General features: G+C 37.4%; 1 protein-coding gene across 6 annotated transcripts in view; it reads left to right on the top strand.

Annotated features, from left to right (window-relative positions):
- Nucleotides 1-14,128, top strand: part of PIK3C2A (phosphatidylinositol-4-phosphate 3-kinase catalytic subunit type 2 alpha) — a 113,108-nt gene that overhangs the window by 54,702 nt on the left and 44,278 nt on the right. For all 6 annotated transcript variants that reach the window (XM_073808648.1, XM_019948312.3, XM_019948314.3 and 3 more), the window contains 7 exons: nt 422-542; nt 1,193-1,304; nt 2,456-2,535; nt 2,666-2,729; nt 9,657-9,800; nt 11,619-11,667; nt 11,748-11,958. In XM_073808648.1, the coding sequence (XP_073664749.1) occupies nt 422-542; nt 1,193-1,304; nt 2,456-2,535; nt 2,666-2,729; nt 9,657-9,800; nt 11,619-11,667; nt 11,748-11,958 (781 nt within the window). The remainder of the gene's footprint in view (nt 1-421; nt 543-1,192; nt 1,305-2,455; nt 2,536-2,665; nt 2,730-9,656; nt 9,801-11,618; nt 11,668-11,747; nt 11,959-14,128) is intronic.

Here is a 14,128-nt window from a genome sequence, read left to right as displayed (position 1 = left end):
TCTTAGCTTAGATCTGCCCTGTCTAATACGATAACCACTAGCTACATGTGACTATTGATTACTTGAAATATGGCTAATATAGATTGAGATGTGCTATAAGTGTAAAATACACACTGGAATTCAAAGACTTACTTTGAAAAGAGAATGTAAGATATCCCATTAGTAATTTTGAAATACCAATTATATATTGAAATGATATTTTGGATATATTAGGTTAAATAAAATATATTATTGAAATTAGATTCATCTGTTTCTTTTTACTTTCTTCAACATGGCTACTAGAAAATTTTAAATTACATATGTGACCTGCATTATAGTTCTCTTATATAGTGCTGTTTTAGATTGTAAGACATACAGTCTGAATAGGTATATACTTAGTGTTGAATGTATACAATGAAAATGATGACTAACTCTTTTACAGTGAGTTCTACTGTAGAAATCATAATAATGCAAGCCCTTTGCTGGGTACATGATGACTTGAATCAAGTAGATGTTGACAGCTATGTTCTTAAAGTTTGTGGTCAAGAGGAAGTGCTACAGAAGTAAGTATTCATTTAATTATTGAGCAACATTTTTGGAAATTTCATTTTAATGGATTAAATTAGAAAAATTTCAAGTTAAATTTATAATCTAAAACCACATTGGGTCCTAGTGAATTGGTTTATTGTATCAGTTAACTTATATTAAGATATACGTTGTCCAAGACATTGTGTCTAAGACAGTAGAGGATCTTGCCCTTAAGAAGCTGATAGTCTTAGATGGGAAGAATGGTGGGCAATTGGTTGACAAGTGAATTTACAGTTGTTTTTCTTTCTGCAGAGAGGCAATAGTTACATCATTGGGGACTCCATTTTCCCTTTGTAGCATGCAGTATTACTTTATACACAGTGTTTAGTTGTGATTTCCTTTTAGTTGCCTGAAATAATCATTATATGAATCTTTTTCTGAACCTACTAGAAATGCTCTGTCCCTGTTTTTTTTCCTTGTTTGTCTTCATCTTCTTTCTTCTTTGCTTTAACTCTTCTCATGTAGAATTATTTCTCTATTTAAATGCTCACACTTGGTTAAAAAAGTCTCTGTATTTTACCATTCTCTTCAATTCCTGATGAGTAAAATTTACATTTTACTCTCACCTGTATAATTTCTAGTTTGAGGAGAATAACATTGATGAATAATTGATATATTTTAACAGTAATCATTGTCTTGGAAGTCATGAACATATTCAAAACTGTCGAAAATGGGACACGGAGATTAAACTACAACTTTTGACCTTCAGCGCAATGTGCCAAAATCTGGCCCGAACAGTAAGTGTGTACCCTGTAACTGAATTGCATTTGGTTGAATCTAAATAATTTTAGATTAATTTAGATATTATTAAATATTAATTTTAGATTAATATTAGTTTGGATTAATATGTAATTCTAAATAATTGCTAATCAGCCAATTTGCAATGTGTACGTGCTCTGAGAGTTTTGGGTTTGACTGGGAGTGAGGCACGCTTTATCCCCTACAGGATAAAGCAGATGTGGGGAGAGTTTTAGCAGACCGGGGGGAGACTTTCAATCATGGAGGTTTAGGTAGCATACTACTCAGAGTTGGAGGCATGTTTGAAAATCAAAGTGGAGGAATTATAAAAGTTTGGCTTGTAATAGTTTTACACAAGTTACACAATGAAAACATCAGGGTCAGTCAAGGAGAAATGAGGAAGAAGAAAGATTTTGAATGCTAAATATGGTTTTGGGGAGAAAAAGATCCACATTGACCTTTGCACCAAACTGAGAAAAATATATTATTTTTCACAAAATGAAAACTAATTCTCTGTTTTAAAACTATAGTACTTTCTTTTGAGGTTAAAGCAAAATAGAATGCAAGAAATTAGGCCATTTTATTACTGTATAAACACTTGATGACTTTTAACCTCTAAAGAGAATCATTCATTTGGTAGAATTTTAGGAGGAAAAATATCAATCATTTCTACTTTCTCTTTTCTTTATTTTCCTAGGTTTTGCTCCTATGTTAGGTAGAATTTATTTCACTTGGGTAGAAACTATTTCACAAAACTCAGTACATTTTAACAATCATTAGTAACTTCTCTTTTCAGTTTCTTAAGGCATGATGTTTTTGAGTATTTTGAATAATAAGGGTTATGGTTGAAGAGACCAGTGCCTTATTTATTGAAGGTAAGGTAGAAGGAAATTTGGTTATCATTATAAAAAATGCAGAAATTCAGATGATCTCTTCTCATCTGGTTCCCACCCCACCTTCATTTGGCTGTCCGCCATCTTTAAAAGTGCTTTTAGCTCTCCATTCTCTCTCTATAGCAGAGGCCTCGGTTCTCAAAAGTCACTTTCATTTCAAGAATTTATCATACGCTTAACCTTACTTAATTTGGCAATAGAAAGACCAAAGAATGGATTTCATTATTTGGTAAACATTTGTCTGTATGTTTATTTAGGCAGAAGATGATGAAACACCTGTGGATTTAAACAAACACCTGCATCAAATAGAAAAACCTTATAAAGAAGTCACGACAAGGTGTGGCATCTAAAACATTAATTTCAGGTTTTCAGACGTTACTTTTGGATGTGAATGCACTTATTTTGGTGAATAAAACAATCATTTTTGCATATGGTATCTTTCAGCCACAATAACTTCTTTATTTCAGACATCCTGTTGAAGAACTTTTAGATTCTTATCACAACCAAGTGGAACTGGCTCTTCAAATTGAAGTAAGTCTTAATTCACATTTTGGCTTGATGATTTAAAGATTCTTTTCTCTGTACACTCTTAAATACTAATGTTGGAATTAGATTAAATATTTTAGAAGGACTATTTAAACTATATTCTTGAAGTTGATATTTGATAACTTGTTTTCTGACCCAGCATATTAACAAAAATTCTCAGTAGTGCTTGAGTTACCTGAGCTTTATTACTAAGAGGAACCTTCACTTCAATTCAAAAAGCATTTATTGAATACTTGCTATATGCTAGATGCTGGAGTTATGAGAATGAATGACCTAATCCCCACCTACCAGGAACTTAAAACTAGCAATGAAAGATTTAAACAGAATTTCAACATAGTAAATGTAGAATAGAGGTATGTTTTGGCGTTCTTTGAGAGATTGATGAGGGGCACTTCTCCCAACTTGAAGGTTCAAGGAAGGCCTCTAAGTAGGGATGCTGCCGGAGCCAAGTCTTAAACAGTATGAGTTAGCTAGAAGATAGTTGGGAAGGGCATGTGAACAAAAGTACATAGGTGTGATACATATGTGGAAGTGTAAGCACTTCTCTGATACAAAGTGTGAAGTGAAGGTTGAAAGATGAAATTGGAAATAGCCAGATATAAATTACCACCATACAATTCATGTGAAGGAGTTTTACTTTATTCTCCAGATCGGGGGCCATATCCAGTCCACTTCCCATTCTTGTAAAGAAAAATTTGGGGGACACAGCCACATCCATTTGTTTACATATTTTCTATGACTGCATTTGTGCTCTAATACTAAAGTTGAGTATTTGGGACAGAGACCATATGTCCTGCAAAGCCTGAACTATTTACTATTTTCATTTTACAGGAAGAGTTTGTTGACCCCTCCTGTAGCCATTCAAGGTGTTTTAAGCAGAGGGTAGGAAGTGGAGTGGGGTGGGGTGGGTGACTTGTTTAGTCTTGAGCTCTGAAGTCACTCTGGCCAAATTGTGGAAGTTAAATTTAAACTTGGCAGGATTGGTTTCAGGGAGACTACTTAGGAAAGTTTTTGATAGTAGTCCAGGTAAAAGACAGTGAGTGTGGTACAGGTAAAGAGGAGGGACTGATTAACAATATTTAGTAGATAAAATTGGTTAGATTTTGATAGGTAATGAGATGTAAGAGAAGAAGAAATAGTGTAGGATGACCTCCAGATTTCTAGCTACTGTTATACTTTTTATCAATATATAATTATGTTGATTTATCCAACAAATATTACTGAGTATCTCCTCTCTCAAGGCACTGTTGTAGGTGCTGAGGATGTGGCAGGGGACAAAAGAAACTGTAATCCTTGCTCTTTAGAGAATTTACATTCTAGTTAGAGGAAACAGAGTAAAATAAACTAGCAAGGTATATGTTATATCAGGTGGTAAGTGCTGTTAGAGAAACATAGAGGAGGGTAATGTTGCAATTTCAAATAAGGTAATCAGAGAAGGCCTCATTGAGAAAATGAACTTGAGTAAAGAACTGGAGAAGGAGAGGAAGAAGCTACCTGGTTATCTGGGGGAGAAGTGTGCCTGGTATGTATAAGGTCTGCTAGGCTAGAATAGAGTGAGGAAGGGGGCAATAGTGGAAGCAAATGAATGAGGAAGATTTTTTTTTTAGTCACAGGAGAGAGAATGATGGCTTGGACCAGAAGTGATGAGACGGGGTTGAAATTCTGTGACAATTTTGAAGTTAATGCTAGGAGGATTTACCAATAGATTGGATGTGGAGCATGAGAGAGAGAGAGAAGCATAATTCCAAGGTTTTCTACCTGAGCATTTGGAAATTTGGAGTTGCTTTTAGTGAGATGTAGAAAACTGAGAGAAGAACAGGTTTGTGGGGAAGACCTGAACTCAGTTTTGGACATTTTGTTTGAGATGACTGTTATTCATCCAAGTAGTGATATTGAGTAGGCAGTTGGATATGAGTGTGGAATTTAATGGAGGAGATCCAGGCTGGAGATAATAAACTGGGGAATCATCAGAATATAAATATTTTGCAGCCATAAAACTGGATGAGATCACCAAGAAAACCACTGCAGGTAGAGAAAAAAAAAAAAGTTCAAGGATGGAGCCATGGGTATACTCCCATCTTATAATAAAACAAAAAATCCACATCCCCCTGCAGCAATCACCCTACTTCTCTGTTCTCCTTATAACAAAACTTGAAAGTTAATCTGTTTTTTCTGCTTATACTTCCTCTCTTCTCACTCTCTTATGAACCCACTCCAACCAGGCTTTCATTCTCAACGGTTCTCTGAAACTGCACTTAAGATCATCAAGGACTTCAATGATCAGGATTCCAGTAATAAGTTCTTAGTCTTTCTTTTTCTCAACTTTTCTATCGTGTTTGATAGAGTTGATCGTTTCTTCCTTCTTGAAACACTCACATGGCTTCTGGGATACCACATTCTTGGTTCTCCTACTTCCAGTGTCTGCTCTGTGTTCACTCTTACTTGTGGCTTCGAAGCTCCTTATGATCTCCTTATCTTCCTGACCTCCAGAACATTAGAATGCCCGGGGTGCTCAGTTCTAGGACCTCTTCTTCTCTCTGTATTCACATCGTAGGTGATCTCATTTAATCTCATGTCCTTAAATACCCTACATATGTTGATCATCACTTCAGATTCAAGTGTCTATTACTTGATATTTTTATATGAATGTCTGACATCTCAAATTTAAGATATATGAAACTGAATTTTTATGCTATCCTTCATATCTATTCATCAGTCTTCCCCTTCTTAATAAATGGCAGCTCTGTCCTTCCATTTGCTCAGGCCAAAACCTTGTAGTCATATTTTATTTCTCAAGAAAAAGATATTTCACATCCCATATGCAGTCCCATTCCTGTCAGCTCTGCCTCGAAAATACATTCAGAATGTGACCACCCTTCATCACTACCAAAACTATACTCCTAGTCAGCTATAGTAGTTAACAGCAGTTCCTTACTGGTCTTCCAGCTTCTACGTGTCCTTCTATAGCCTGTCTTCAATAGGCAACCAAAATTATCTTTTAAAAATATATCACTAAATGCAATGTGGTATTCTGGATTGTATCTTAGAAGAGGAAAAATACATTACTGGAAAAACTGGTGAAATCTGAAGAAAGCCTGCAGTTTAGGTAATAGTAATTTAATGAGTGTTAATGTCTTAGTTTTGACAAATTTAACATGGTTATGTAAGAAGTTACTTAACCCATTTTCCTTTAATGTTGAATGAGAACTCTCTTTACTATTCTTGCAACTTTTCTGTAAATCTAAAATTGTTCCAAAATAAAAAAAAAATTAAAAAAATGAATATAATCACAGAAAGCAAATGTAAAATAAGAGAAAATCAAAGCCAGAAGATGGTTCTTTGAAAAAATTAATAAAATTTGTAAACCCTTAAAAATATTAAATCATGCCACTCTTTTGTTCAAAATACTGTTTACCACCTCAGTCAGTAAAATTCAAATCCCTAATTGTTGCTTCAAGGCCCTACACATTCTGACCCACTACCTCTCTGATCTGGCTTCCTACCCCTTTCTTCCTTTGTTCTAGCTGATCTGCAGGTATGCTCCCCAGCTGGGACCCTTGTGCTTATCCCTTCTTTTAATGCTCTTTCCCCAGATACTTGCATGACTTACCCTTTCAGTTTATTAACGTCTGTGCTCAAATGTTGTCTAATCAGAGAGCTCTTCACTGACCATCTTATCAGAAATAATAGTGACTCTGTATAGCTTTATTGAGGTATAATTTATATACTGTAAAATTTACCCATTGGATGTGTACAATTCAATGATTCTTTTAGCAAATGCATAGAGTTGTATAATTGTCACTACAGTCCACTTTTAGGATATTTTCATCACTCCCAGAAGTTTCCGTGTACTACTTTCCAGTCATTCCCCATTCCCATCCTCAGCTCCAAACCACTGCTGATCTGGTTCCCGTCTCAGTAGGTTTGCCTTTAATGGAGGTTTCCTGTAAATGGAATCATACCTTATGTAATCTTTTACATGTGATTTCTTTCACATACCATACTGTTCTTAAGCTCTGTCCATGTAGTATGTATCCACAATTTTTTTTTTTATTGCTGAATACTTCCATTGTATGGATATACCACATTTTATTTATCCAGTTACCCAATAACTGACATTTTGAATGTTTGTAGTTTTTGATTATTATGAATAATGCTGCTATAAACATTCATGTATAAGTCTTTGTGTGGATGTATGTCTTGATTTCTCTTAGGTAGGTTTATGGGAGAGGTCAGGAAGTTGAAAAGTTCTGATCCCTCCTGGTCTTAGTTTTCTAGGGATAAGATGTTAATTTATTTCACTAAAATGAAGTTAGGGTGGCAAGTAGGGGTTTTGAGGCAAGGAATAATGGTTGGCTTCATCTTCTAAGGGGAATGGGAAAGAGAGCTGACCAGGGCTTGTAAAAGGAATGTTAAATGGCATGCAGATGCCTGCTGAAATTGGAGACTGTTGGATCTTTATGGTTGTGAGATTTTCTTTAGAAGAACTAGCTGCCTGGTAGAAGAAGCAGAGAAGTCTCTGAGCTCAGAGAACAGGTTTGGTCAGAATGAGGGTGTGAGGGCTGGAAGCAAAGGAGATTATGATCAGAATATGGTATTGTGGTTAAGATTCTGATAGGGTACAATTATGGGGTTGAAGATGCTGTGAATTTTTCAACATTGACAGGTTTTTTTGGCTGTGTTGGGTCTTTGTTGCTGCGTGTGGGCCCTCTACAGTTGCGGCGAGCAGGGGACCACTCTTCGTTGCCGTGCACGGGCCTCTCACGGCGGTGGCCTCTCCTGTTGCAGAGCACGGGCTTCAGGAGCACGGGCTTCAGTAGTTGTAGCACGAGGGCTCAGTAGTTGTGGCTCACGGCTTAGTTGCTCTGTGGCATGTGGGATCTTCCCAGACCAGGGCCTGAACCCATGTCCCCTGCGTTGGCAGGTGGACTCCCAACCACTGCACCACCAGGGAAGCCCCACATGGACATTTGTGTAACTGAGGCTTCTTATAGAATATAGAGATAAACGTCCAGAGCAAAAATAAGGCATGTAGTAGGGGAAGTGACCACATGTCAGTGGCAAGGCAGATCAGTCAGTCAGGGGCCAAGTCAGGCAACAGAAACTATAGTGTAGTTTTTTGAACAGGGAAATTTAAAGAATTGTTAATTAGTAAAAGGTAATTAATTACTATAGGGGTAAAAGAGGACTGAAGCAGGAGTTGGCACATTATGGCTCACATGACAAATCTGGCCCGTTTTTGTAAATAAAGTTTTATTGGAACACAGCCTTATTCATTTATGTTATCTGTGTCTGTTTTCATGCAGAGTTGAATTGTGACACACTATTTGACCCACAGAGCCTAAAACATTTGCTGTCAGGCCTTAAAAAAGTGCCAGCCTTGCTCTGAGGGGTCCAGAAGTAACAGGTGCAAAGAAGCGCAATTATCAATTCTACGTTGAGGAGTAATGTGGATAGTGAAGGAACTTTGAGGACTTACGATAGAGCCTCTCCCTCAGCCCCAGGCTGAAATTTGGCCTCTTTGAAGAGGGTATGGCTATCACAGGAGCACACAGGTTGCCTATGGCAAAGAAATTTGGTAGAGCTGTCAGATTGGAGGAGCATGGCTTGAGGGTACAGCTGGAGCGGGTAGTTGAGGACCACTGGGCTTCCATACTGAATTTAAAAATAGAGGACTGGAACCCTGATGAGAAGTACCTTCCTGCTGTTATTGCCTTTGAGTGTCCTTTCAGTGCCCTCTATTGACAAAACCTAACATTGTGCTAGCTGGCAAAGGAGAAATGTTTGTAAGGTCAAGTTCTTGTATCACAGAGTAGAGCAAAGAAGGGTGGATTTGGAACTGATAGACAATAAATTGATAACTGGCATATAAAAAATGATGGAGAATAGTATAGGAGAATGGCATGAGCCTCAAAACTGGAAAGGTTTTTGCATGAAGGTGGAAGAGCAAAAATAAGAAATACAAGTCAAGTAAGCAAAAATTGGGACCTTCGGGATCTGAGGACTGCAAGGTAATTGGGTATTTGAGAAAATGAGGTGGTTTCATTTACACGTGAAGATGAAGAGAACATTTGGTTTATGGTAGCCAAGCCTCAAAGGTGGAAAATTTTAAATGTTTAAGGGATGGTACAGTACTGAGTTTCAGCCCATTCTAACAGTACTTGGCATTTAAGTTTGGTGTAAATATTTGATGAATTAATCCATTATATAAGAATGTTTTTGTTTCTTAATGAGATATGTACTTTAAAACGATGATGGGGGAGTGGAGAAGGATTTTTGAATCATCCTCATCAGGAAAATTATTTTATAATATATTTGTACATGTATACTTACATGGTGAAATGATCTGTGGTTGAATAGTAAGGAGGGATTGTCCTCACAGAAGTTTTTTCATCAGACAAGACTTAGAAAGTGTTGGTTGTATAGATGCAAATGATGCTGAAAAGTTGACTCACTTTTAGTAACTGTTGCCCAGTGTTATTAATTTGTGACCAGTCTCTGAACAACCTGGTTTTTGATACCAGATTTTTGCAGGAGAGCAAGAAGTGTTGATGTTTTTAATGTGGAAATTATTCACAAAATGAAAATTAAAAAGAACTCTAGCTTTTTAAAGTGATTTCATAATTTGTTAGTGATTTATTGCTTTTGCTTCTGATTCTAATAAGAAATTAAAGGCATTTGCATATGAATAATTGTACAGGCAGAGTGAAAATTAACCAGGCCTGCTTTTTTCCTATTTCAAAGTAACTTATGTAATTGAAAAGCTATCTTGTTTCTTTTCTTTTTCATCACAAAAGAGTAAAGGATATCTGTTCTTAGGCACATCTGAAATGTCTGGTTTTTTACTTCATCTCTGAAATAGATCCTTTAAATTTCATATGCTTATGTTTATTTTACTTTTTATTTTTAAAGAACCAACATAGAGTGGTAGATCAAGTAATTAAAGCTGTAAGAAAAATCTGCAGTGCTTTAGATGGTGTGGAGACTCCTGCCATTACAGAATCAGTAAAGAAGCTAAAGAGAGCAGTTAATCTTCCAAGGAGTAAAAGTGCTGAAGTGAGTATTTTTTAGTAATTAGCATTTTATCACGCGCAAATATGTACTTAAGTGAGCATCTATCACTTAAACTGGGAGATTCTTGCTACTGCTAGACAAAGTGTTAACCTTTTTTTTTTGTTTAGTTTTAAAATAAATTTTATTTATTTATGTATATATGTATGTATGTATTGGCTGCGTCGGGTCTTCCTTGCTTCGTGCGGGCTTTCTCTAGTTGCGGCGAGTGGGGGCTACTCTTCGTTGTGGTGCGCAGGCTTCTCATTGCGGTGGTTTCTCTTGTTACAGAGCATGGGCCCTAGGCGCACAGGCTTCAGTAGTAGTGGCTCGTGGGCTCTAGAGTGCAGGCTCAGTAATTGTGGCACACGAGCTTAGTTGCTCTGCGGCATGTGGGATCTAACCGGACCAGGGCTTGAACTCATGTCTCCTGCATTGGCAGGCAGATTCTTAACCACTGTGCCATCAGGGAAGCCCAAGTGTTACCGTTTTAACTTTGGCTTTTACTTTTGAGCTGATTTGGTCACTTACTTGGTAAGGTGGAGAATTCCTAAGAGGAGATGGACTGCCTTGAAGAACTTTGTGAGAGTTGACACTGAATAGGTGGATGCCCAACTGAACTTTTTGTGTGTAGAGAGTAACTCTGGCAAAAATGAGTTGGTTTGGGGTTTTAAGGTAATACTACGCTTGAAGGACCTGGATAGTAATAGCTAACATTTCCCTCCCTCTGGATGGAAGTGTTCATGATTGTCAACGGGGAAGTTCTACTTTGGACTATACCTCCTTCCTATTGGAAAGACCCAGGAGCCTCAGTAATAGTGACTTAAATTGCCTCAGAGGCAACCAGGTTAGGAGCCCTCACTTGACATCATACTGTTGCATTTAGTAAAAGTTCTCCCCATGATGTTTCCACCGGGATTTAATTAACTATTTTCAGAGGGATGTTCATAGCTTTGATTGGAAGGATGAGAGAAGGATCACAAGACATGATAAATGTAAAGAAAGGAAAAGTTATATTGTTGGCATGTTCCTCAACAAATGTTTAGGAGCTAGCTTAATCCATTCATTCTCACAGAGAGCCTATTCTTATGGTATATAGAAATTTGAATCTCTCGTGTTTTGTTTGTTTGTTTTTTCCTTTCTTATTATGTGCTTGTTTTTATAAATTAAAAAATATGTCTGAAATCACTTGGAGGTGATAAACTGCCATGGTCCTAATGTTGTCTGAGGCTTCTACTCATTATATTCATTTGCTGGATAAAGGAGCAGAGAGTAGGAGAGCTCAATTCGAATAATTATAAGAGCTTTTTTTGAGACACTAAAGGGTAATAAGTAGAGTCTAGTTTCTTTAAGGATGTGCTTATCATGCTAATAGTAGAGCAAGTAATGGAAATGCATTTTCTTCATATTAAAAGTCATCTCTGGGCTTCCTAGTGGCGCAGTGGTTGAGAGTCCACCTGCCGATGCAGGGGACACGGGTTCGTGCCCTGGTCCGGGAAGATCCCACATGCCACGGAGCAGCCGGGCCCATGAGCCGTGGCCGCTGAGCCTGTGCGTCTGGAGCCTGTGCTCCGCAACGGGAGAGGCTGCAGCAGTGAGAGGCCCGCGTACCGCAAAGAAAAAAAATCATCTCTTTATTTGATTTGGGATATTCATTTTCTTTTTGCAGTCTTTTTTTATTGTTTTATTCTGCGGACACTTGGGAAGTTTCTCCTATGAAGGATTTCTTTGATATAGAATTTAATGAATGTATTGAGATAAAAGGTAAACATTTTATATTACCTCATGGGTGATTTTCTCACTAATTTGTATGTGTGTAAGCAGGTGACTTCACTGTCTGGAGGAGGAGACACTAGCAAGAGTTCAACTAGAGGTATGTATTGAAGTTCCTTAAATTTTAGGACTAATTGTTGCTTTTTCAGAGAATTATATTAACAATTTCTTTAAACCTAGGCTCACTGAATCCTGAAAATCCTGTTCAAGTAAGCATGGACCAGTTAACTGCAGCAATTTATGATCTTCTCAGACTCCATGCAAATTCTGGTAGGGGTTCTGTAGACTGTGCCCACAGTAACAGGAACATCAAGGAAGCATGGACCACAGTGGAACAGCTCCAGTTTACAATTTTTGCTGCACATGGAATTTCGAGTAACTGGGTATCAAAGTAAGTAACTATTTAAAAGGAGATATGTATAGCTTCACCTAGAAGCTAATCTAATCTTGAAAAATGTCAGCATCCACTGTTACCTTGGCATTTAAATGGATGATACGTGATCCACCAGATACCTTTGTGGCTTTCCTAAAAATTACAGAGATGTTTGATGCTGTTCCAATAAAATATATCACCCCCACTACGTACAGAAAAGGCAGGAAAATATGTTTAAACTTACAAGGGCAAATGCTAGTTAATAAATTAGTCAATTTATGACTGCTGTTTCTGCCTTTCCTTTAGAACCAGGGTAATGGGACTATAGCACATTTTTGTCCCTCTTTAGTAGTTTACAATTTACTCTTTGCTAGACTTTGAAGTATGCAAGAGCATATTTCTTCTATTGAATTTTTAATATGGGTTTTTCCTTTTTGATTTTTTTGTCAGTGCCAAAAAGTTTGCCACCTTCAACTTATTTGGAAAAGACTAGTATAAACTGAAAAGCCCAAATTGAATTTTTTTTTCTTTTTTGCGGTACGCGGGCTTCTCACTGTTGTGGCCACTCCTGTTGCAGAGCACAGGCTCCGGACGTGCAGGCCCAGCAGCCATGGCTCACGGGCCCAGCCGCTCCACGGCATGTGGGATCCTCCTGGACTGGGGCACGAACCCGTGTCCCCTGCATCGGCAGGTGGACTCTCAACCACTGTGCCACCAGGGAAGCCCCCAAATTGAATATTTTTAATGAAATTGTTTTATAATAGCTATATATATATATAATAGCTATAAAATAAAGCCTAGTTATAGATACCAAACATAAATTCTGCTTTAGAACATAAACTGAGCATTAGGTAATATATAATATAATGACTTGAAAGTGTATATTAATTCATTCAGTAAATATTTACTGAGCACCATCTGTGGGCAGTATTCTTAGTACTAGGGATTCAGCAGTAAACAAGGCAGCAAAAAATCTTTGCCCTCTTGGAACTTGCATTTAAATGGGTACTATTGGTGTCTAAAGGTATTTCATTCTTTTAAATAGTTACAGAGATAATACCCTCCACATCCTCCATACAAAACCATGTATACACACAATTAAATTTAGCGACACTAATGAGGAGAACAAATACTCAGTAGAAAACAACACAGTGATAATTAAGATGGAAAGAAAGTTAATACAATGCTGATTTTTTTTTTTTTGGCCACTCCGCACAGCTTGCGGGATCTCAGTTCCCTGACCAGGGATTGAACCTGGGCCACAGTAATGAAAGCTTGGAATCCTAACCACTAGCCCACCAGGGAACTCCCAATACAATGCTGATTTAAAAAGAGGTTGAGGGAATTCCCTGGTGGTTCCAGTGGTTAGGATTCCGTGCTTGCACTGCCCAGGGCATGGGTTCAATTCCTTGTTGGGGAACTAAGATGATGCAAGCCGAGCAGCGTGGCCAAAAAAAAAAAAAAAAAGGAGAAGGTTGAGAAAAGCAATTAAATAGTTAGCTATGTGAACCAGTGAGATTAGATTTGAAATATATTTAGAATGATTAACAGATTGTATGAACAAAATGGTTAATGGGTAAGCCTAGCAGTAGGTTAGAGTACTAGTAGAATACAGTTTTATTGAACCTAAAACTCCTGCTCTACAAGATTGCCTGACTGTATTACCCGGCTTTGTACTTGTAGCAGTTAGGGGCTAAATCATTGCTGTCCAGTGAAAGAATGCAATAGCATCTGTCCCCTTGGATGGAAGCCTCCTAATAGAGTAGGAAGACTGGCTCAGTGCAAGTCAGGCCCATGCACCATTAATATGCTAAACCGACTCTATTTCAGTGGCTTAGCAAAGGAAAATAGCACCTAGGGGAGATAAATGTTTGTACTATTACTTCCTAGAATTTACCTAGAAATGAAGAATTATTCAGTGTCATTTAACTAAAATCTAAAGCTAGTAACTAACTGAGCACAAAATTGAGGTAAATTCTCCAGCTGGTATCAATACGGCTCCTTTAGACTGGCACCTAGTGATATATGTTCCCTTCGGAACTATGCCTTTGCTATGCCTCTATTTTTGTAGGATTTGCAATAGTTAAATTTTAGATGTTTTTCCATAAATTCAAGTGAATGGTAACCAAATTATTTCAGATAATAGTCACTTTTAGGTAAGAATGGCTAATGATACATATTTGATTAG

Source organism: Tursiops truncatus, chromosome 8 (assembly GCF_011762595.2).
Source record: "Tursiops truncatus isolate mTurTru1 chromosome 8, mTurTru1.mat.Y, whole genome shotgun sequence".
In the NCBI taxonomy this organism is placed as follows: Eukaryota; Metazoa; Chordata; class Mammalia; order Artiodactyla; family Delphinidae; genus Tursiops; species Tursiops truncatus.
This window is presented reverse-complemented; position numbering and strand designations above follow the sequence as displayed.